We start from the raw sequence: 24,862 nt of genomic DNA, 5'->3' as shown, positions 1-24,862 counted from the left end.
CCACCCCAAACCCCGCTTTGCCTCCAGCATTTATAATGGTGTTAAATATATAAAAAAGTGTTTTTAATTTATTAGGGGGGTGGCACTCAAAGGCTTGCTATGTGAAAGGGGGTCACCAATACAAAAGTTTGAGAACCCGTCTTAGCAGCAAACAGGTCAAAGAAGTTACTGCAAGTTTGGTTGAGACTTTTGGAGCTAGAACCTCAGCTGTTGTAAATTGGCTTAGCTATATTGAAATAACTCAGGATCTGCCCCCCCCTTTTTTATAGCCTTTTGCATTATGCTAATGCAATCATACCACCTACAATGCTATTTAAATATGGTTCTTGTTAGCACAAGTTTTAAAACATTGCTAACTGTGATAACACAGTTGCCTCTCTGGTGAGACTGTTTTTTTAATCTTATAACTGTGTTAAAATAATGATATAGATTGAGCCCTTTCCTTGACCCAGCCCCATACCATTGTCAACTTAAAAAGAAAAACAAAACTATTCTGAAAATGTGCATTCAGCAAAATTTGTAATGGAGGTCACATAAAAATAAATGTGAGTAGTTTTAAAATATGCATTATTGAAACTTTTTAAAAAGTATATTTTCCAAATACATTACTCATCTGTAATATTCAAAACATACCATTTTCATTCTTTAATAAAAGAGGTGTATATATTGTCCAAAGTGAATTATTACAATATTGGTACATTACAATAATCTAATGCTTGGTTTGGAATCCCAAAAGCCTGAATAAGAAACTTTAAGGTTTGTCCAAGAGAATTTATTATTATTATTAACATATAAAAATTTGAATTGTATTACTTTATTTTCCTTAAGGGATCTTATTTTGTCTTCCAAGTCCTGTAGAATCCCGTCCTGTTCACAGAAAACGCTTAGCTTGACCTACCAATAAAACCATATATATTTAAGTTAGATTTAAAAAAAGAAAGAAACCCTTCTTTTGTAGCACGATTTTCGTTTGCATTTGGATCAGAATGAGAACAATTACAGTGTAACAGAAACAGCTAAATGCTAAAGTAACTATATTTGACAGGGTTTTGAATTGATGTTTGATACTTACATCAATATCACTTTCTGCAATCTTGACAGGTTTTGTACTTCGTTCTTTTAGTATATCACGCCCTGTCACCTAAAAAGAATAGGGTTTAAAGATATATTAGACTGGTGGCAAAGTGAAGTATAATTATGCTTCAGTGATAAAGAAAACGTTTTGTTATATGCTCTAGCCAACACATTATATGATTTACTGACACTAAAAATAAATGTTAAAGGGCTTATCTTTTGAAATATAAAATTTTTTAGATAAATTGTAGAACTTGTGTAAAAGTAACAGATCAATACTATTTTCTTCACGAAAAGAAAATGTACGACTCTAGAATTATTACAAAAAGCTTGTCATATCAAATCTTTGAAATATGACAATGGTACATCAATATCTAATTCCAAAGGATTACCAATTAGTTAAATTAGGCTGTTTAATGATGTGATAGTGTGCAGATAGTGAGTAGGTGAGCCTGCACTCTGATCACTTATAGGCTAATTAGTGCTCCAGGAGAAGCTGATTGTGGTTAATGAACTCAACTGGCCAATCACCCCAGGGCTTAAAGAAGGCACAGGAATGAAGTGCAAGAAAAGAGGAGAGAGAGAGAGAAGAGAGGAACAGGGCTAGCTGGGGTTAAATACACAGAGGCTCAGACTAGGGAGACCTCTGTTCCCCTCAAGTCCTGCTGAGAGTGCCTAAAGCTTGGCAAACACTGTAAATAGGTGGGAGCATGGGGGGCTGTAGTGATATTGGTGAAAGGGCCTTGAAATAAAGTTTCACTGAGAGCACACCTGGAGGACACTGTGCGGTTTCTGCAGGTCAGAAGACGGGGGTGGAGCAGCACCAATGACAAATGACTAGTGCAACTGTGTCAGATTTATAATCAAAGGAAACATCGATCCCATTTGTCCTTAGTTTAAAAGTAAGGCCCCATCCTACAAAACTTTGATGTATGAGTAATCTTCATTGGAGTAAATAGGACTATTCATGGTCTTACAGTTAAAAACGTGCATAAGCATTTGCAGGATAGAGGCCCAACTGACTAAAAACGTGTCTTAGTAGTTCCTGCATATCTACAAAGGGCTCACTCTACCTCAGTCCACAATGAATGTTATGGGAACGCAAAGAGGGATATTAGTCTGGGGCAGGAGCGAAATTGATATTTAAATGCACTTCATTTTGGATGTACTTCTTTCTAGTTTCACCCTCTCTCATTCCAGTAATCTCTGGCTCCAAATCCAACTTCTAGAAGGAAAGAAGATAATCCTTAGGGACTACCCACAATTTAAAGTGGACAGACACTCAACTATCCCTCAACATTTTATTTTAGATGAAGTTAGCCGGTCACCAAGTAGGATTTTCAAATATTATTCTAGTGTTAAGATATAAGTACATTTACCATTTTTATATTATTCATGCCTATACATCTCACCTCTCCATTTTCAAAGAATGCATATATTTATCATGTGAATTTCATGAAATAAAAGCCAGACGTTTATTTCCCCATCATCAAATACAAGGTTTACTCTCCCTTAGAAGAAACCAGTCTTAATTATTTTTATATTTTCAACATAAATTGCCAAATAGTACAATATTTTAATAGGAATGATTTTCCTTTTAAATTTATTAATGCAAGTCATTTAGCATTATTGATAGTAAATATTCAGTCACATTTTCAAGTGTAGGAAAATATTTAGTATATTTAAACATAAACAGATGTGTATCCAAGTACAAAATTTGCTGCTTTAATAATCTGCAAGCTAGTGGATAGGTGAACTTTTCTCATAGTCTGCAATGATGAATAATTTGTTATATTTTGAAATGGATTATATAATCACAAGTGCAAAAGTTACCTTAATTTCAAAGCAGTGAAAATGAGAACATAAAATAAGGTTTAGCATGCTTTCACGCTTTAGGAATTACATAAAGGAGTCACTACTTAACACAGCCATTCATTTTCAACATATGGTAATACGAAACCAAGCACAGTGAGGTCAGCCATAATTTTGCGTACAGCCTAAAAAAACATTTTGCAGGAAGCTCTTCTATTGATCATGATACACCTGTGGAAGCTAGGGTATATACATTGATTGCTGTTTGAAAAAAAAGCGATGGGATGGTCACATTTCAGATACAAGCAGTCTTACATTTATACCGGACAGTAACCCTTGTGCTGAGTTCTTTAGCACTTTGTAAACCATGTTGATCAGAGGTCCATTATTTTTTATCTGTTTCAAACAAAAGTTTAGCAATAGTTTGTTACTGGGGAAAAAAAGATATTACAACTCAGAATCCCACGAAAAACAGAAATAGAGATTCCAGAAGTTAGATAAAATATCTGTAAAGTTGATCTCCTCTCTCTTTCTGCAACTATTCTCCAGGGGAAGGCAACCAGCAAGTACTGTAGCTGCCTCATTCCTGATTGTTACCCCTTGACTTAGAGATGAAGAATATTGATATGTGTAGAGCACTTTCTTTTTCCACACTGATCACCAAAATTTAAAAAAACAACCTGGAAATTATAACTCACTGCTTCTCCTCTGATATAACATTAGTTATGATTTGGAAAGACTGCTAGTTCAACCATGAAACTAATTATTTTTTTAATTTTACTTTTGCAACATATGCAAACACAGTGTAACTCAGTGCCTTACAGTGTTGCCAAACCTGTAGTTTCCAAGGGCCCCACCAAGTATAGTGTGATATTTTCTGGTCATGATCCAGTGTCAGGAAATTAGCAGTACAGTACAATCTGCTTTCTGCAGACTGCTTAGAGGTGATAACACGAGCACCCTCAGAATCAGGCTATCTATTTTTGATCAATGTTTTGGCTATGGCACATCACAGATCCTGCACTCCTCCATTAACAAAAAAACCGCTATCCACTATTCCTTAATTCTCTTTATGAACACACACATTCCACCTTATTTCTCTCTCCTCTTTACCTCAGAGGAACTGAACTCCAGTTGTTATGACATAAGTTTGGAGCAGATGCTACAGAAAAGGTTACAAAGTTATAGCTTGATTTTAGTAAGGCTTTTGACATGTCCCACACATTTGCATAAGCAAACTAGGGAAATGTGGTCTAGGTGGGTGCACAACTATAAGATGGATGCTCAACTGGTTGAAAGCCCAGTAGTTATCAGTGGTCCCTGTCAAACAGGGAAGGCATATCTAGGAGGTCCCTCAGGAGTCATTCCAGGGCCTGGGACTATTCAATATTTTCATTAATGATTTGGATGATGGAGTGGAGAGTATGCTTATAAAATCTGGAGCTTACACCAAGCTCAGAAAAATTTCAAGCACTTTGGAGGACAGGATTAGAATTCAAAACAATCATGACACATTGGAGAATTGGCCTGAATTCAACAAGATGAAATTCAATAAAGACAATTGCCAAGTACTATTCTCAGGAAGGAAAAATCAAATGCACAACTACAAAATGGGGAATAACTGGCTAGGCAGCAGTACTGCTGAAAAGGATCTGAGAGTTATAGTGGATTACAAATTGACTTTGAGTCAACAATGTGATGCAGCTGAAAAAAAGGGCTACCACCATTCTAGGGTGCATTAACAGGAATATCGTAACTAAGACACGGGAGGTAACTGTCCCGCTCTACTGGCACTGCTGAGGCCTCAGATGGAATACTATGTCCAAATGTGGGCACCACACTTTAAGAAATATCTGGACATATTGTAGAGTCCAAAAGCAACAAAATGATAAAAGGTTTAAAAAACTAATCTATGAGGAAAGGTTAAAAAAACTGGGCATGTTTAGTCTTGGGAAAAGAAGTTTCGGGGGGGAAAGGGGGAGAAACCTGATAACAGTCTTCAAATATATTAAGGGCTGTTTATAAAGAGAATGGTTATCAACTGTTCTCCATCTCCACTGAAGGTAGGACAAAAGTACTGGGCTTAAATCAGCAGCAAGGGAGATTTAGGTTAGATATTAGGAAAAACTTTCTAACTATAATGGTAGTTAGGCTCTGGAATAAGCTTCCAAGGTACATTGTGGAATCCCCATCATTGGATTTTTAAAAACAAGTTGGACAAACACCTGTCAATGAAGATCTGGGTTTACTTGATTCTGCCACAATGCAGGGAGCTGGACTTGATGACTTGCCAAGGTCCCTTCCAGTCCTACATTTCTATGATGAACCACTGAATGGCTTCACAGAGGACCCCAGATTTTCTTTAATTGTTCTAGTGCAAATGCTTAATGGAATACACTCTTCTACACTTCATTAGGCCTTCCTCATTCACATTCTGCATTTCCTAATCTGGAATGTATGTTTGAATTTAAAAAAATCAACAAGTTACTATGGTATTATGAGATCAGATTTACCCACCCACTCTACAGACAGATAGTTATTAAGCAGAAAACAAACTACTTCCTTTTAGCATTTCTCAATTCTCCACTGCCTGTAGCATGCTTTATTATAAGCTTACACATGAAATGTCTTTCCTTACTGTGTAAGGATTTGACTAGTTTTCAGTAAATAAGGGCTTGTCTACACTTTCAATGCTACAGCAGCATAGCTGCACCATTTGGCAGTGCTATGTGTTTCAGTGTGACACTACCTACATCAACGGGAGGGATTCTCCTGTCAGCACAGATAATCCACCTCTCCGAGAGGTGGTAACTAGGTCAATGGAAGAATTCTTCTGTTGATCTAGTGCTGTCTATGTGGTGACTTGCTTTACTTTAACTACGCTGCTCAGGGGTGTGGATTTTTCACACCCTTGACTGATGCAGTTAAATCAAGCTAGTCTTCTAAGTGTACATCAGGCCTAAGGCATGGGGCCACACATTAAACAATGAGGATAAAACAAAATATCAAATAGTTGCTCATTCAGTGAGCACCTTCCTTACTGTGCATTGAATGAGGCAGGGATCCTATGGAAAAAAACTGTATGTGATCATGTAATTAAAAACTGAGTCATAATTAGGGCTACAATTTTGTCACACAAATTTTTAATATATTTCATGGCACAGGTGCAAAAAAACAATTATGTCTGGAAAGCAGGACAGTGGGGAGCCCATGGGTGGTTGTGGGAGAACAAGTTCACCTCTTACGCTCATGGCTCCTGTCCCATGGGGCTAGGCCCAGGTCCCCCGCTCTTGGCATTGCGACCTGGCCCACGTGGTCACAACACCTCCATAGATGGAGACAGATGGCCAAAGTCGATCGGCATTGTGACCTAGCACATGGGGTCACAACACCACTCAGGTTTGGAGGGGTGGACATGCCAAACCTGCGTGGTGTCATGATCCCATGCGCTAGGTCGCAGCGCCTATCAGCATTTCACAGACTTTATTCAAATTCACTGTTTCTGTGACTGGATGGGGGGGAGTGGTAGATGTGGTATATCTTTACTTTATTAAGGTTTCTGATACTGTCTCACATGACAAACTAGGGAAATACAACCTAGATGGAGCTACTATTGGGTGGATGCATAACTGGTTGGAAAACTGTTCCCAGAGATTAGTTATCAGTGGTTCACATTCAAGCTGGAAGGGTATATCAAATGGGGTCCTGCAGAGATCAGTTCTGGGTCTGGTTCTGTTCAATATCTTCATCAGTGATTTAGATAATGGCATAGAGAGTACACTTATAAAGTTTGTGTATGGTACTAAGATGGGGGGAAGGTTGCAAGTGCTTTGGAGGCCAGGATTAAAATTCAAAATGATCTGGACAAACTGGAAAAATGGCCCGAAGTAAACAGAATGAATTTCAATAAGGACAAATGCAAAATACTCCATTTAGGAAGGAGCAATCAGTTGCACACATACAAAATGGGAAATGACTGCCTAGGAAGGAATACTGCAGAAAGGGATCTGGGGGTCATAGTGGAACACAAGATAAATATGAGTCAACAGAGTAACATTGTTGCAAAAAAAGCAAACATCATTCTGGGATGTATTAACAGGGATGTTGTTAGCAAGACATGGGAAGTAATTCTTCCGTTCTACTCCATGCTGATTAGGCCTCAACTGGAGTACTGTGTCCAGTTCTGGGCGCCACATTTCAGAAAAGATGTGGACAAACTGGAGAAAGTCCAGAGAAGAGCAACAAAAATGATTAAAGGTCTAGAAAATATGACCTATGAGGGAAGATGGAAAAAACTGGGTTTGTTTATTCTGGGGAAGAGAAGACTGAGAGGGGACATGATAACAGTTTTCAAGTACATAAAAGGTGGCTACAAGAAGGAGGGAGAAAAATTGTTCTCGTTAACCTCTGAGGATAGGACAAGAAGCAATGGCTTAAATTGCAGCAAGGATGGTTTAGATTTGACATTAGGAAAAACTTCCTGTCAGGGTGGTTAAGCACTGGAATAAATTGCCTAGGGAGGTTGTGAAATCTCATTCACTGGAGATTTTTAAGAGCAGGTTAGACAAACACCTGTCATGGATGGTTTAGATCAGGGGTCGGCAACGTTTGGCACGCAGCTCGCCAGGGTAAGCACCCTGGCGGGCCAGGCCAGTTTATTTACTTGCTGACGCGGCAGGTTCGGCCGATCGCGGCCCCCACTCACTGTGGTTCACCCTCCCAGGCCAATGGGGGTGGCGGGAAGCTGCGGCCAGCACATCCCTCGCCCGCGCCGCTTCTCGCGCCCCCATTGGCCTGGGACGGCGAACCGCAGCGAATGTGGGCTGCGATCGGCCGAACCTGCCGCATCAGCAGGTAAATAAACTGGCCCGGCCCGCCAGGGTGCTTACCCTAGCGAGCCACGTGCCAAACGTTGCCGAACCCCCGGTTTAGATAATACTTGTCCTGCCATGAGTGCAGGGGACTGGACTAGATGACCTCTTGAGGTCTCTTCCAGTCCTACAATTCTATGATTCCTTCTCCTCTTCCACACTGCTTGGACACCAACTGCGGGCGCTGAGAGCACAGCAGAGTCTTTCTACTCTCAGTTCCTGTGCCCAGCACTAGGGTGGTTCCCAGTTGGGAGATGCAATTGCAGAGAAAATCTTGCTCAGTCCCTTCAATAATGATTTATGCATGAGAAGAAGAGTTTCACACTATGAGAGCTAGCAGGCTGTTGTGCTGAGCAAAATTATTAGTTTTCTTTTCATGGATTTTTCAAAACCTAAAGTTTATTAATCTAGTTTTGTTTTCAATCTGCTTACCATGGAGGATAGCTATTTTAACTGAGACAGAGAGTTTGAGCTTCAGGATAATAACATTGTTTAACATCTTGAATTCATGCAACATGATATTGGCGACCTGATATAAATAAGAATTTGAGATCTCTCTTTGGGAAGAAATGTCAATTAACCACTTGGCTCACCACTGGATGCCACTATTGCTTGATACAGATGTTAATACAGAATTTCACTGGCTGTGAAAAACTTGAACTTTAAACAATGTCACATGAATTTGATCCTATTGCTAAAGAATAATCACAAAGTCATATTTTGATAGACTGAACTTGGAAAATTTGTTTAAATAAAAAGGAGTGAGTGTATCAAAAATATATACTATAAAATTGAAACAAAATACACCAAATTTATAAGAATTTAACAGCACTGAAAAACTCAGTGACATTGTCAAGGTTGTGAATGCAAGCTGTAGGAACATGAGAGCAATATGGGCTTATTTTTCAAACCTACCCTATTGTCCAGTAGGCTAATTATAGGAAGTTTCTGGCTATTTAATAGCTCAATAATGGCATAAAGTGGTTAGGAAAATATTGCATTACTCTTAAGTGAACCATGCAGAATAATTTAGGGAAAAGTTTAATTCATTCTGAAAGGAGTTCCACCTAATCTTTGGTTGTGAGCTGTGGGGCCACGATGCTAAATTTCATAGGATGAGTGGTTTGAAGAAAGGAATTATTTAGGATCTTCAGAAATGCAAGTATGGCAAGGAAAACCCACAGATAATAATATGGAGGTGAGAGGAAGATTGCAATATATTCAACTAATTTATCACAACACTACTACATTATAAATATGTTTAGAAATAATAATATTCTTACTGTTATCATAAAAGGAGACAGCTTCTAATAGAAATAAAGGAAAAATAGGAATGAATAAACACTGAAATTCTGTATTCTGTTAACTTAGAATACTCAGTCTTAAACATAACAGCATTACCATAATGCTGTAACAGACATTAATATTCTGAATCAGATTTTACTCTGGTTTCTTTAAATTTACAAAAGATAAAATAAATTATTCTTGCACTGTTTTCAGATTAAACTAAAACAAAATAAACTTGCAACAAATTTACTGAGTTTACATTTTCAGCCTATAGTCAGTGAAGTAAGACTCTCTCAATTTTAGAGATTTTCCAGTTACACCAAAAGAAAATTCAGCATTCTAAAGTCTGGATACACAAGATTGTGAGTAATGCAAGTAGGGAGAAGATATACAGAGGACTGATGGGATGATCAATACTGGAAATATGATTCCTATAAATATGTCCTACCTTTAGATCCAGATATTCCAAGTCTTTCTTCAGCTGGATGTAGGTGTCATCAGCCTTCAGTTAAATATATAAAAAGAATGAACAACAATGCAATGTACGGTATTCCACTACTTTAAAAGTAATTTGCAAATACTGGAAAACTTGTATTAAGCTATATGTAAGAAATAAAAAGTAAAGGACAAAGCGGGTACACAAGTGGCACAAAATAAGCACATTGGCCTGATTGTCACATTGCTGTTTATGGCTGAATATGAAATAGGCAAAGTATGATGGAGAACAGATTCCCCCCCCCCCCTTCCATAATGTACAGGGTGACAAAAACATACTTATGGCTTAAATTATTTTCGAAGGCATGAACAACACTTTTATGGCTAGTATACTCAGAGTAGGATATTTTATTGAAAAAGGTGTTAGCATCCTGTATTACATGCCTTATTGACAGAAAAATTTGCCTTATTTAAGATTGGTCTTAGATATGAAATGTAAAATATTTCTTTAATAACAAGTCATCAAAACACTTCTGGTCAAATTTCATACACATTTTAAAATACTGTATGCATCCCTCAGTTTGGGAGAGATGGAACAGTCGCTTCATGGATAATATTAAATAAAAATTATCATATAGTTAGAGAACCATTCTGGCTTTTCATCTGATCATGTTCAAATGAATACTTTTTTTTCTTTTTGAAACACTGTCTAGTTAGTAGCTGCTGTCTGTATGGTCTTATAATTATACAAAGATAGTATTACCTTTACTTAAGTTACCCCCAAAAATGTGCACACCAGAGTCACAACAGAAAATGATTTCTCTTCTTTCAACAGAAATATTTTCAACAAACAACAAAGCAAGACATAACTGTTGCAAACAATCTTTGTTAACTGGGCAAAATATCCAGAACATTTTTTGGAATTATTTTGAATTCTGGACTTATTGGCATAAACAGAGGAAAACACAACTATTCTGGTTTCAAGTTTTGAGACTTCAGTGTTTTGATACAATGAAAATAGTTATCTGAAAAAACTCTGTGCTAGCGAATCCATATACCACACTTAAATTAATCCTTGCAAAGAAATGTAAGATTGCTCTGGTATGTTCAATATTCTTTGTAATAGAGAAAGTTATGTTTGACCAATTAGCTTACTTGATTGCCTGAATACTCTACAGTATATAAACTATTTCACTGCAGCTGTTTGGCAGGTGAAGGAAATGGGAAATAAGTGTTTTAAAGAAAAAATAGTGAAAAGTTCCTTAAATTTGGTCAAAACAAAAATTGCTGAAAGCTTTAAAAGAGAGCCCCCACATTTTGCTTCATGGTCATAAATGTGCCCAGGTTACTAGATGGCTCCCCTTTGGAGAATGTTACAAATCTAGTACCTTGATAAAGAGATTAATAACAACTGCATTTCTGCCCCATCTCCAATTTTAAAACTTCTTACATAAATGCTATCCGTTGTGTTGTTATGGACTATGATGGCTAGTGTTATTTACCAATTACGCAAAAGGACAATTTGACTTTTATGAGCTAATCTTTACCTGCAGAAATTATGCAGTTACAAGCTACTATGAGTGTTCTAGCTGGTTGATATATCTCACTTTGGAGTTAATGCAGCATGTGGTGAAGTGAGCCACTCCCATTATGAAAGCAGTGCAAAGACATTGTTTTGCTTCAGTCAGAATGAATAAAGTATACTTAATTCTCTTTTCTGAAAAGATTTTAAGAGGCAGCATTTTCAGAAATAATATCAAAGCGAAGTGATATTTAAAGCTTTGAAACCATAAGCAACAGCACCCAGTAGCTTAAAATACTTATAATTTACAGCATGTACAACAACAAAGAAAAAACACAAATGATTCAAGGATTGAGAATACCAAAGAATGGGCAAGGAAGCACAGACTCAAGCACGTCACTAATGGAGCATTTGCAGAATCACAAATTATCATACAGCACAGATGAGCCAATCAGCAGCTGACCTGATAGATGGAATTAGTTGGCAAATGCTGTAGTAATTGGGCGATTGTGTAATTTCGTATACTAGCCAACTTAGCCTGATGTCTCCTTAATCGAATGAGAAGCAATGTTAGCTCTTCAGGCTGCAGGTATTTAGACACATTGTAAAGAGGATATTAGCAGTCTTCAGGGAGCGTCACTGTAATTACATTCTTTACCTCAGTGCCCAGACAGCATTTACTTGACCTGATTAAGCAACTATTTAATTAATTCTGCATTTGGTCAAATAAACGCAATAAAAGAAAAGGGTTTACTAGAAAACTGTAGTATAGTAACAAAACTAAAGAAGTTCTACACATGGCCTACTCCTGCCCCCACTGGAGTCAACAGCAAAATTCCCATTGACTTTAATGAGAGCTGGACATGGTCCACGCTTAAGCTTACGTAGTTCAAGTTTAAGAAGAGTTAGCTGGTTTTCAAACAACATGAAAAAACAATATGACTAAGAAAATAGCAGGACTTGAAAACCTTGCTACAATAATTTGGTGGCAGGGAAGAGAAAAAGAATTCTAGCATTTCAACTTACCGACTTGCCATGTAAACTGGGTGCACTTACAGTATGGGTCATATATCCCATAGTAGGCATGGAGCGTCTATCAAAGTGTGCTGAATTCTGTAAGAAGAGCCATAATCAAAATTATGAAGACTACCTCAAGTGGGAAGTATGGTCTTATGGTTTAGGTACTTGACTGGGATTCAGGAGATTTGGCTTATATTCTTGGCTCTGCCAGACTTCCTGTTTGATTTTAGGTAGGCTCTAATTTGGGGTAAATTCATTAATGCTTGTGAGGAATGAAGATATTACAATACGCATCATAGGAAAGCCTATAAATAAACAAACATAGGAATTTGGGAACTGCCATACTGGATCAGACCAGGGACTAATTCAGTACATGTCTCTCGCATTGGCCAGTACCAGATGCTTCAGCGGAAGGTGCAAGCAATGTTGTGGTCAACAATTATGGACTAAGATGCCCATACAGGAAGTTTCTTCCTAAACCTGTTAGTTAGTGGTTGGTTTATGCTCTGAAGAAGCACAGTTTTCCCTTACATTACTATGGATGTCCTTTTTGAGCCATATAGATGTCTAATCCTTTTCTGAATTCCACTAAGCTCCTGGCTCAGTGAATCTTGTAGCAGCGAGTGCCACACACCAATTTGGTGTTTGGTAAGACACATAAATCACCTTTTATCAGTTCTGAATTTGCCACATTTCAATTTCACTGAATGTTCCTTTGTTCTTGTAACACAAAAAAGGGTAAAGAGCAGTTCCTGACTTACCCTCTCTATACTACTCATTATTTTGTGTACATCTTTCATGTTCCTGTCTTAATCCTAGTCCTTTCAGTCTCTCTTCATACAAAGACTTTCCATGCCTCAAATGATTCTCATTGTCTGCCCGGAACACCCTCAAATATTGCTATCTTATTTTTAAGAGACAGGGTAACTAAAATTAAAACACAGTATTCTAGGTGAGGGAGTACCATGGATATATATAGGGGTGTTATAAATCAAAAAATATTAAATAAGAACTAACTATTTTCTTCTACAAATTGTATAGAAAGTGAAAACAATTTTATGGTTCACAGCTTGATAGAAATTAATATGGCATGAAAATAATTAATTTTTTTGTCACACAAATATAAATACCTAAAGAAAACAAAAATGAAAAGCAAGAAGCTGCGGTGTCAGGGAGCAACTCTAACATTTTGATGGAGTAAGGGAAGAATGATATTGCATGTTCTTTTACAACGGTATACCTTCAACAGCAGTACAGCCAATGTAATTAGAAAAACAATGGTAGGTGAGCTATAACAGGAACTTTAAGAACATGTCATTTTCCAGTGCTATATTTCACTAGTGTTGTTTAATCAGCAGGTAATGTTGTCTCCCATTTATATATGTGAAGTATGGCATTATAAAACTAGACCCCAAACCATATATACAATAACAGTGATGAAAGATCTATGATAAGCTGAACCAGTGGAAAAGATGTGAAGCCGTGAGTGGAACTGTGCTGAGTACACATAAGCAACAAATCCCAAAACAACATGAAGTAATCTTCTTTGCCGAATATCAGCACGTTACTGAATCTGAAATGGGTGTGGGTTTGCAAGTCATCTTCCCTTCCCACTCCTAACATTTGACATCTGAAGGATAAGTAATGTGCTCCCACTTTGTTCCAGTGTTACTGCTAAAGGATCTTCTATGCTCTCCTTTACGTTCCCTCTGCTCATACTGCACTGGGAGAGAAAACCTATTTATGCTACAGTCCAGCACTGACACTGAGCTGAGGTGGAGAGACTAACCATAATCTGTTGCATGGGATTGTAGAACAGTTGTTAGAAAATCTATGTTCATTTTCTTTCCAAGAATTATCAGGTGACAGTGGGGGCAAGCTAATTAACATAGGACAGGGTGGACTGCATTCTGTCTCACTAGAAAATTCTTTTGGATTATGGAAGACAGTGATCAGTGTTGGGAAAATATCTCCTCCCACTCAAAGATCAAGAGGGTGACTCGTCTTCAAGAAAGGAGCCAAAAGAGAAACAGGCCACCAGGCCTCTACAATAAAACTATAAAAGTGTGGGGGGCAGAGCGGGGAGAGGAAGGTGGATTGGGGGGGAAGGAAGAGACATAAGGGTCTGGGGTTTTGTGGGGTTTTTTCATTTTAGGTTGGAAAAATCTGAATTCTCAAGAAAACTGCAGGGATAGCCTGCTGCCAACCCTACGGAACTAAACCTTGCAGACTTCATGCAACCCCTATTTGTGAGCTTTACAAAGACTGGGTTTACCATTCCTCTATGGCAGGGGTTCTCAAACTGGGGGTCGGGACCCCTCAGGGGGTCGTGAGGTTATTACATGGGGGGTCGCGAACTGTCAGCTTCCACCCCAAACCCCGCTTCACCTCCAGCATTTATAATGGTGTTAAATATATAAAAATGTTTTTTTAATTTATAAGGGGGGGCGGTCGCACTCAGAGGCTTGCTATGTGGAAGGGGACACCAGTTCAAAAGTTTGAGAACCACTGCTCTATGGTGTTACTTTTATGATATGCTAAGTCTATTCAATTTGCCAGCAATGTAATATACCAGATCTTTTATACCAGACTTTAGACTGCTTGAGGAGACTTGGGAAAATAATATGCATTATATACATTGTGTAATTAAAAAGGTATCTCTCCCATCCCCCCAAGATGACATCTGTAAAGAAGCAGCTGACACAAGAAAAGAGCAGTTACTTACCTTACAGTAACTATGCTTCTTCAAGATGCATTGTCTACATGGATTCCACTCTTGGTGTGCATGTGCTCCATGCATTCAACATGAGTTACTTTTGGCCATAAGTGTCTATTGGAGCCATAATAATGACTTAGATGTCCTCATGCCCACCCACCTGAGGGCATATTGGCAGAGCTGGCCTAACTGTTCTTCAGTTCCTTCACCAGTACAGAAGCCAAGAGCAGAAGAACTCCATGGTTGCATGGAAGATGGGCAGGTTGGAGAGTCCATGTGAACACTACATCTTGAAGAACCACAGTTACTGTAAGGTAAGGAACTACTCTCTTTGAGTGATTGTCCACATGGATTCCACTCTTGGTGGCTAACAAGCATATTTGCTTGGAGGTGGGTACTTGGGAGGACCCCTGTTTAAACAATGATAGTAGGACAGTCCTATCAAAGCAGGCATCAAATTAGAAGATTCTGTCAAAAAATAGTGTCTTGTCAAGGTGTGGATAGAGCTCCAAGTAACTGCTCTACAGATTTTGGAAATAAGAACTTTCTACAAATATGCAGCAGATGCTGCCTGAACTCTAGTGGAATAGGCTCTAATGTGGTTAGGTGGATCTAATCTGGCTAATTTGTAACATGTCCTTATCTAAGTAGATCTCCAAATGTATAATCTCTGAGAGGATATAGTCTGACCCGTATGCCCTTAGTACATCAAGTGTATGAAATTTAGCTTCTCCCAAGGATGAGTGAGGCTTGGGGAAGAAAACTGGGAGATTAATAAACAGGTTCACACGGAACTCTGAAATTACTTTGGGCAGGAATTTGAGATGAAGCCTGACAGTAACCCTGTCCTTATGAAACACTGTATAAGAGGGACCCAGTCATGAGGGACTGAATTTTTACTACCCTTCAAGCTGATGCAATGGCTACTAAAAAGGCAGTCTTCACTGGTAGGTGATACATGGAACAGGTTGCTAAGGGATCAAAGGGATTCATCAATCATGTTCGTACTATACTGAAGTCCCAAGAGGGAAGGGGGCTCCCTAACTGGAGTAAAGACATGAGTAAAGCCATTAAGAAATCTAGCCACTCTATAGCATGGCCCTGCTTAGGTGAGTGATGTGCAGATATTGCTTCTAGATGCACTCTTACAGAGCAGATTGTTTCAGGGCTAGTAAATACTCCAATATTGCTGAAACGGGTCTTGTTGAAGGAGACAGCTCAGCTGCAGCTGAGATGCTTATATAGAAAGCCTCTTCCACTTCCTTTTTAAGTCAGTCTAGTTGAGTCTTTCCTGCTTTGGATCAGAACATTTTGAATTTCAGCTAAACAGCTTCTTTCAGTGGACGTCATTCAGCTAGCATCCAGGCTGTCAGATATAACAAAGCTGGCTCTAGGTACAGGATCTGACCGCTGTGTTGCTAGACTATGTTGGGTAGGTCAGGTAAGGTGATTGGGGGGCTATGTTGAGAGGTTCACAGATCCAAATACCAGAACTCACTGATGCTTTGGCTATCAGTTCTGTATCTTGCCTCAGTTTCATCAGAACCTTCACTATCAGGAGGACTGGCAGAAAGGTGTACATCAGTCCAAGTGCCATTGAGTGAGAATGGCATCCATCAAGGAGTCTGGGCTGGGATTCCCTTTGAAACATAGTATCTGACACTTCTTGTTATGGTTTGTGGCAAACAGGTCTATTTCTAGAAATCCAGAAATTCTGGAAAGACTCTGCAGGATTGAATCTTTGATAGACCATTTGCAATTGTCTGAGAACTGTCTGCTAAGTTGATCTGCCAACGTGTTCTGAAGGTGCTTAGCCACTATTGTGATTTGATTCTGAATGCACAAGTCCAGAACCAAATGGCTCCCTGACAGAGTAGAGATGACCTGGCTCCTCCTTGACTCTTGACATAATATCAGTACTTGGATTGTGGACCCAGGGAGTAGTAGGTATAATTATGGCTCTGAACTCAATTACATTTATTTGGAGGGGAGCTTCTTGAGGGGCTATGCCCTCCCACTTTTAGCCTGCCTTAAGGATTAGCAACGGAGGGGGAAGAGGCAGAGAGGAACAAGCGGAGATGGGGCCTCGGGGGAAGAGGCAGTATGGGGCAGGGTCTCCTGGGGAAGGAGCAGAGCAGCAGGCAGGGCCATGGTTTGAGTGCCGATGGCCCCGCACTTCTAGAGTGCTTCTGGCACTCCTTCAGCCCTGCAGCTTCTACAAGGGCTTGGGGCACCCATTTTTTCAGAGGCCCCTAAATTGGCCAGGGCCCCCCAAATTGGCCAGGGTCGCTGGGCTTCGGCCCCATGGCCTTGTGTGTTAATCCACCACTGCCTGGAATTTGTAAAAAGTACTTTTTACAGATTCAGACTAACACGGCTACCCTTCTGATACTTGCCTGGAATTTGACACCATCCCCTATAAAGTCTATGTTTTGAGTTGGAGTAAGCGTGGATCTCTCTCTGTTGAATTTGAGACCCAGAGTGGCAAGGATCTTTAAGGTTATTTGAATTGAGTTGGATCACTTGTTGGGGTGATGATTTTCAGATCAGCCAGTTGTCATGGTAGGGGCAGACCTGAATTCATGGTCTCCTAAGATGAGTTTGCATGACTACCAAGCATTTGTTGAAAATCCTTGGACCGTGTTTATGGATTGTGGATTGGATGCGGATACAAATTTTGTATCTGCGCAAGGCTCTACTGACAGTGAGATGCTCCTGATTCGGAGGTATGTCCTGTGGTCTGGCTGAATGGATATGTAGAAATGGGAATCTGATGGGTTGACAGCCATGAACCAGTCTTGACCAACATCCACAATTCCCTCATTAGAGCCTCACCATCCTGAACTTGAAACCGTGGATGAATTTGTTGAGACATCGAAGGTCCAAAATGGGATGCCATTCTTTGAGATGAGAAAATAATACTCCTGAACTAAGAACCCACATGTGAGGCCACTTGGTCTCCTCCAGCAATAGCCCACAGTCCCAGGCCCGGTCCACTGTGTCTCTGGACTTTATAGTGGATTTGCCTTGTTCCCACTTTGGCACAGTGGTGCTAGTTGTCATCAGTCTTTTGACCAAAAGAGCCCCATTGGATGCTAAAATGAAGAGGAGAAGAACCAACCCAGCCCAGACCCCTCACTGGGACTGGGGCATTTCCCAATCAAGGTACAGGTCTGGGCAGAACAATCGAAATGCCAAGATTGTCCGGAATACAGACAGACACACCCCTCCCCCACTCAGCAGAGACTTTTCCCCTTCAGAGAGGCGGGTCTAGTCCATGTCGACCTACATGGGTTCAGGCTGAAGCATGGATGCAGGATATTGACTGGTTCATGCCATCAAAACCAGCATGGCTCAAAGCGTCACCCTCCTTTCTTGGCAGCACTCAGATAGACAGTTGTTAATTTTAATATATAGATTGATAAAAGTGTTCAGGCCAGCTGGAGACTCTATTCAAGCCAGCTTAGCCTTAATGTCGTCATTGAGACCATGCCAAAAATTTCCATTCTGTGTCTGCACCAGAAGTCAGCAACATAATTATCTGCCCACCAGCATCCTTGCCTTAGTGTCTGGAGTGCAACCACTGCCGTGTTTGTGTGGTTCGGGTTGCCAAAAATCACCAACATCCAGGCCAACACCTCCTCAGTCAGCAAGCTGATAAGCCTCACCTTGGTCTTGTCAGTAGGACATGTCTGCAGGTACCGTAGAAGGCAAAGATGGCACTGATTTAGAAACCCACAGAGCTTCCCCCAGTCACCACTGAACTTGCTGGACAACGTTATTTTTGGCTCTCAGTAGGTCTGGGTCACAGGTGGCACAGCTTGTGCTTGCTGGGTGGCATTCACTGCAGGGCACTGATCTGGGTCTGTAGATTCTGCAAAGCATTCACTAGCTCCACGAATAAGATGTTGGCTTTAGAGGGGTCCATCCTAGTAGCTAAGCCAGGGACTTTCAGGCTACTCAGACTGTTGTGACCAGCGTGTGGACAGTCAAGCCTAGAAGCTGGAGCAGGAGTCAGGAACCAGAGTAAAGGATGAAAGCCGGAGTCAGTAACCAGAAATCAAGCCAAGAGTCACAGCTGGAGTCAGGAGCAAGCAGGGAAGCAGGGTGGAATGGATTTGAGTGTGGCAGGGAACAAGCCTGGCACAGCAGTAATCACAACTGAGGATATACGTGTTGAGTTTGTTGCTGCTGCTGAGCTTATAAACAGGCCTTGCTGGCTCTGTTCAGCCAATCAGGCAGGTGAGTGGGAGAGGACTCCCTGCTCTGTCTAGATAGGAATGGGGAAAAGAAGCACACAGCTTCCAAGGGAGGCGGTTCTATCCAGAGTACCTTGTTTTTGAGGGAAAGAGACTGGTTCTGGTGTCTTAGATATTGCCACTGTCAGCCTCACTCAGAGACGAGTCCAGTACTAGGCCCACAATTAAACCATGCAGTACCATATATGCTCTGGGTACCCAGATAGCAAGTTCTGAAGTGCTAGTACTCAGGAACACATTTCTGATTTGACTGGTATGGAGATGGCAGGTGCCAAGTTCATGCCAAAGGGTTGGCATTGAGAGAAATACAGTCCACAGATTTAGTGGGTACACATGGTGCTCTTTTCATACATGGTGCTGGCACAGAGCTTTTGGCCCTTATGGGGCTGAGGCCAAGGCAAGTCAGAAGTCTGATATCCATGTCTTTACTCTCTAGGCACTAGAAAAGGTGACCTGTACTTTCTGCCCTGTCAGAGGAAGTCAACACCAGAATGGTGGCAAATGGGAAGGCAGAAACTCAGCTCCCTCAACACTAATGGAAAGGGACGAACCAGAGGAACATGGGTTTAGCTCTGCCTTTCCTCCTGGTGTTCAAGCTCTCAAGGGAAACAACTTCAGGCAGGCTTCTTTAGCTTTCTGAATTTGCTTCAAGAAGATGACACATATGGAGCATAGCTTGGAGATATGTTCATGTCCTAAGCAGAATAGCAAACAGGAGTGCCAGTTATTAAGCACCACTGAAGCGTCACATGAGGGCAGGTTTTGAAACCAGGAGATCTAGCTCCTGCAGTGTCACTAGCACTCCCGTGAGGTGGACAAAAGGGAGGAGTTCTAGCCTAAACTGGAATGTATCTAGGTTCGTGTTCTCTCTCTCTCTCTCTCTCTCTCTCTCTCTCTATATATATATATATATATAAAAGCCTGCAGGTAATAACTATATGTATTAACTACTAAGTACAAAGACTATTAAATATGCTTGCATAGTGTGCAGAGAAGAAGGCAGACACTACACAAGAGTTCTGTCTTGCTGCCATTGGCATTAGGAAGAAATTGAGGAACAATTCAGCCTGCTCTAATCTTTATGCCTTTGGGTGAGGGGGCAGGGGACATCTATGGCACAGGCATAGCCAACCATCTCCATTGGAGCTAACAGAATCCAGTGTTGCGCACATGGGGCAATGCACACCCAGACTGGAATCTATGTGGACAATCACTTGAAAAATAACTATGCACTACTTTAGATACAGTGGCTTACCTGAAAGAGCTTTTCTGCAAAACATGTTAACCTTGAAGAAGAGAAATTATCCACAACTTGCTTCATCAAAAATTAAAAAACAAAAAAAACAACAAAAAAACCCCCTATCTGTTTAACAACAGTGAGAAAACCCATTGAAATGTGTTTGGAGAAGGTATAAAAGAATTGTTCTTTAACTTAATATTAAACTTCTCCATTAATATTGTGCATGAACATCCTATACATATATTTATGTAACAGATACATATATCCTACTTATGCATAGCTAAATATTGCATACATTAACATATATTTACAAAATTTTAAAATATTAATAAGGCACTCCATTGAAACTATAAAATCAGAACATTTCAAATTAATGGGCTCTTTCTTTCTGAGCTACCCATTTATTCTTTCCACAACAAAAATAAACCTGTGACAACTGAAGACGTAGGTTTGGAAAAAAAAATTGTGTGTTACCGGGTTTACTTTTAGAACTTGTGTGTCACTTCGATACCACAGTAGGGATTGCAGTGCAAATGCCTATATTAATTAGATGGATTAATATGCAAACCTATGTATGATTACTGTTATACTCTATACACACCTTTACAGCATGATTTCGTATCCTCCTTGGAGATCCAGCAAAAGGTATGTCTATACTCTGTCTCCCATCAGACGGTTTAACAGTAACCCTTTCTGCAGGAGTGTGCGGTCTCCTTGGTGGAAAGATTTTTGGAGGTCCTGGTGGAGGAATATCGGAAGGAGATGGAGGAACAGAAATTGATCGTGGAACATCTAGTGAACTTTTTGCTTTACCACGGTCAGTAAAGTCCGGAGAACCTGCATAAACTGGAGCAGTTGGACTGCCATGTTTAAACTGCTGTCTCTGTTGCCACTCGTATAGCTGCCATACAGTACCATCCTTATTAGCTTTCCTCTCCTCATGGGACATTTTCAAGTGACTAACACGGTCCTGGGCATATTTGTAGTCACTTGGCAAGTTGCGATTTGGTGGAGGAGAGCTCCCTGAAGGCTGCCTGGTATTCTTTGGCAAGGTATGATAATTTTCAGGAAAAGACGAAGACTGACTGGGACCTTGACGAGTTAGAATCTGATCAGGAGCAAGACTGTGAGAAGAAGAGATATAGATTTAAATGTACATTTATCAATAGGATTGGCTAAAGTAAAAACATAAATTATCTCTTCTAATTAATGTTACCTTAGGAATTATACAAGATTCTGATTAAAATTCACTTAATGTGTACAAAATGAAGCTACTATTGCCCCGGTATTTTTATATAAAAAACCTGCACTATTCACATATTAAGATTGCAGTAATCTGGTAAGTCATTTTACTTTGAGAAATATCTGAAAGCCACAATTCTTTGATCAATGATCAGCCTGGACCTATCACAGCAGAGCTAGCTTTAAGGGAATAAGTTACATTACCTCTATGTTTAGAAACACTAGAAGTCAAGTATGCAAAGAACTGAGTCATAGTTGTGTTTATAAACAGCAAATACTATAAGTAAGTAATTTTTACGTTTAGTTAAAAGGTACATTGTTCACCACTAGATGGTGTAGTTTGCTGTACAAATGTGATATATTAATTAATTTTAAAAATTACATTACCTTAAAAATCAGAGAGGAGGAAGAAACCTCACCAGACAGAATAAGCAACGGTTATGTAGATTTTGCTTCATTATACATAAAAGAGATAAACCATTTCTTAAATTCTTTGATATATGAACATTTGTTTGGAATGTTCTAGTCCTTATGAATTACTCTTTTACATGATATAATGCTACTGGTCCTTGCTATCTTAAGCAGCACATAGGAATTTACAAGGAAATTCATTTATAGTCCTGCTACAAAAAAATGGCACTTCCTGGGTTCAGTACAACATGCAGAAATTAAATTGCAGAAATTAGCTCCACATTTGGCCAGCAGCTTTCACGCAAAATCTGTTGGCTTCCAACTTTGACCTAGTTGACTTCATGAAGTCTTTTCACAGCCTGAAATACGAGAATGATCCCACTTGTCTATTATCCAATTCTGCACTTAGCCATCATTATTTTGTCCTTTTAGTATCTGAGGGTCATTTGCTTCAACATCTCCAGTCAGCAACATTGCTCTCTCTGCCAGACCTCATGGAAGACAATGTAAAGGAAAGTGTGGGATGGAAGGAAAAGATTATATTTTCTTAGCATACAAGATGGATATGAGGAACAAAAAGAGAGCAAGTGATTACTTACCAGTAACTCTTGTTCTTCAAGAGTTGCCTCTGTGTATTCCCACTCATGGGATTTGGTGCCCAGAGGCTGTGGAATTGCCTTGAAAAATTGTGACTCAAGTTGGGAGGCTCTTGAGAAATCTCATGTGAGAATAATGTCATTACCCTACTCTATATAAGGAAGTGCACGCCCCACCCCAACTCAATTTCTACTCCCAAACTGTACAGTCCTGATGTTATTTAGAACTCCGAGGTAGAGGAGAAGGTGGGTAGTGTGAATGCACAGAGATGACTCTAAAAGACCAAGTAACCGCTTTTTCTTCTTTGAGGGCTTCTGCACTTCCATTTATGGGATTCTAGTGGGCAGTGCTCCATCAAGTAGAACGTGGGTGAAGAGAGATTAGCTAAATACATACTGTAGCATGGCACCACTCTTCTAGACCGGATACTGGACCACGATGCTAAGTGCAAAATGAGGTGTTTGGTGAAAGTGTACACTGAACTGCAAGTTGCTGCTTTGAGTATCTTCATGAAGGAAACATATCTAAGCTGTGCTACTGCTGCTGCAGAGGGAGGCTCTAAGGAGTGGGGTTTTAAACTAGGATGTTACTGGTTTCCTAGTCAAGATGTAACACTATTCTATATACCTCCAATCCAGTGTGAGTGTGTAAGATAATGGATTCTCACTGGCATCTCGCCCATATGCTTCAAATAACCAATTAGATTTTTTAAAGGGCTTGGTCTTTTCCAGGTAAAAAAAAGAGCACTGTCTTCACGTCTAGGAGAGGAGATTCCCGTGGGTGGGAGTGAAGTCTAGGGAAGAACACAGGGAGGGAAATGCAGTAAGAGAAGTGGAAATCTGAGACCACCTTAGGTATGGAGCTGGGATGAGGCCTCATGGTGACTTTCTCCTTGTAGACCACCCTATTAGATGAAGTGGCTAGCTATTAAAGCACTAAGATCACTCACTCTCCTAGCAGACATTACTATTATTAGGAAGGCTATTTGATCAATAGATGCTTGAGAGAGATTTGTGCAAGAAGTTCAAAGACGACCAGTCAGCTTAATTTCGACAAGATTTAGGGTGCCTTAAATGGGAGCTCTTTACTGAGGGGAAACACATTTACCATGCCTTTAAGGAACCTGGAGATTGTTGAGTGACCGAAGATAGGTTTGTTCAGAACATAATTGTGATGAGCAGATATTGCTGCCATATCGACTTTCAGCGAGGCTATAGCTAAGCCCTGAGACTTAAGGTGTAGAAGCTACTCTAGGAGTGCAGAGACCCCAGCTTGAGATGGAGCAAGTACTTTACTAGTGGCACAGATAGTAAACCATTTCCTTTTCAGTTTATAGAATTTCTGAGTGTAGCCTTCCCTGTATTACACTAAGGATGGCCTGAATTCTCTGAGAACAGAAATAGTCCTCATTAGTCAGAAGGTTATCCTCCAATACTGCACAGTGGAGCATTTCTGGGTTGAGATGCAGAATTCCTTCCTGGCTTTTGAGACAGGAGGTCTGGAGAAAGAGCAGCAGGTATGATAGTTTTCTGACAAGCAGCAAAAGATTTGGGGATACCAGTGCTAGTAAGGTTACATTGGGGCTACTAATACATTGTTTGCTTTGTGCAACCTGATTTTCTATAGGACTCAGGTTATCAGAGGAACGTGAAGGAAGGGAAGGTGTATACAATGTGTTGAATCCAGTTCAGCAGAAATCCACCAGGGAGAGTTTTTGTCCCGGTGTGCTCTGTTGAATACTAGTGGCATTTGGTGTTTTGTTCAGACATGAAGAGACCCATCATTGAGTGGTCCCAATAGTGAAATAGTCTCTGGCCACCACTGGTTTCAAGTACCACTTGTATTGATTCTGAGCCCTCCTGCTGAGTGAGTCTGCCTCCACATTCTTTCTCCCTCAAGCTGTAGAAAAATAGGGTGGAATTGGTTTTGGATGTACCACAGCCTGTTTTCTTGCCTCCACAGATAAAGGTTGGGAATGTACTCCCTCCCCCCTTGCTTAGACATGTAGTACATGGCTGTGTTGTTATCTGTACATGGCTGTAGTGTTGGCACTGGTGGTCACTGTGACGTTAGAGGAGAGGGAAGCAAAGGGTACCCTCAGAAGGACATTGCCCCCATTTTCCCACCAATAAAACTACTGAAGCACTTGAGGTGGAATGGTCAGTTTTTTCTGAAGGCTGTGAACATTTAATGCATAGTTACCTGCTACCCAGCTTTGCAAGGATCTAATGTTCAAATGTGTAGGATGATGAGACCATCAAGCCTAGTAGCCTTAAGAAAAATTGTGGTCTTTACCAGGTGTGCTCTGAGAGTTGTCAGGATATCTCAAATTTTGAGAAGTCTCTTTTATGAAAGAAAGGCTCTGGCCCGAGTACA

The 24,862-nt window shown here is 40.2% G+C and overlaps 1 protein-coding gene across 31 annotated transcripts in view; it reads right to left on the bottom strand.

The window, feature by feature from the left end:
- Positions 1–24,862, bottom strand: part of PLEKHA7 (pleckstrin homology domain containing A7) — a 299,188-nt gene that overhangs the window by 48,462 nt on the left and 225,864 nt on the right. For 23 of the 31 annotated variants that reach the window (XM_042858812.2, XM_005308701.4, XM_005308705.5 and 20 more), the window contains 7 exons: positions 20,838–21,360; positions 12,028–12,114; positions 9,493–9,546; positions 9,041–9,064; positions 3,202–3,282; positions 1,073–1,141; positions 814–894 (listed from right to left, as the gene is read on the bottom strand). In XM_042858812.2, the coding sequence (XP_042714746.2) occupies positions 814–894; positions 1,073–1,141; positions 3,202–3,282; positions 9,041–9,064; positions 9,493–9,546; positions 12,028–12,114; positions 20,838–21,360 (919 nt within the window). The remainder of the gene's footprint in view (positions 1–813; positions 895–1,072; positions 1,142–3,201; positions 3,283–9,040; positions 9,065–9,492; positions 9,547–12,027; positions 12,115–20,837; positions 21,361–24,862) is intronic. The other 8 variants (XM_005308702.5, XM_065592120.1, XM_005308703.5 and 5 more) reach the window with 6 other exon arrangements.

The sequence above is a fragment of the Chrysemys picta genome, chromosome 4 (genome assembly GCF_011386835.1).
Source record: "Chrysemys picta bellii isolate R12L10 chromosome 4, ASM1138683v2, whole genome shotgun sequence".
In the NCBI taxonomy this organism is placed as follows: Eukaryota; Metazoa; Chordata; order Testudines; family Emydidae; genus Chrysemys; species Chrysemys picta.
The sequence above is the reverse complement of the archived record's forward strand: the minus strand, read 5'-3'. Positions and strand labels throughout refer to the sequence as shown.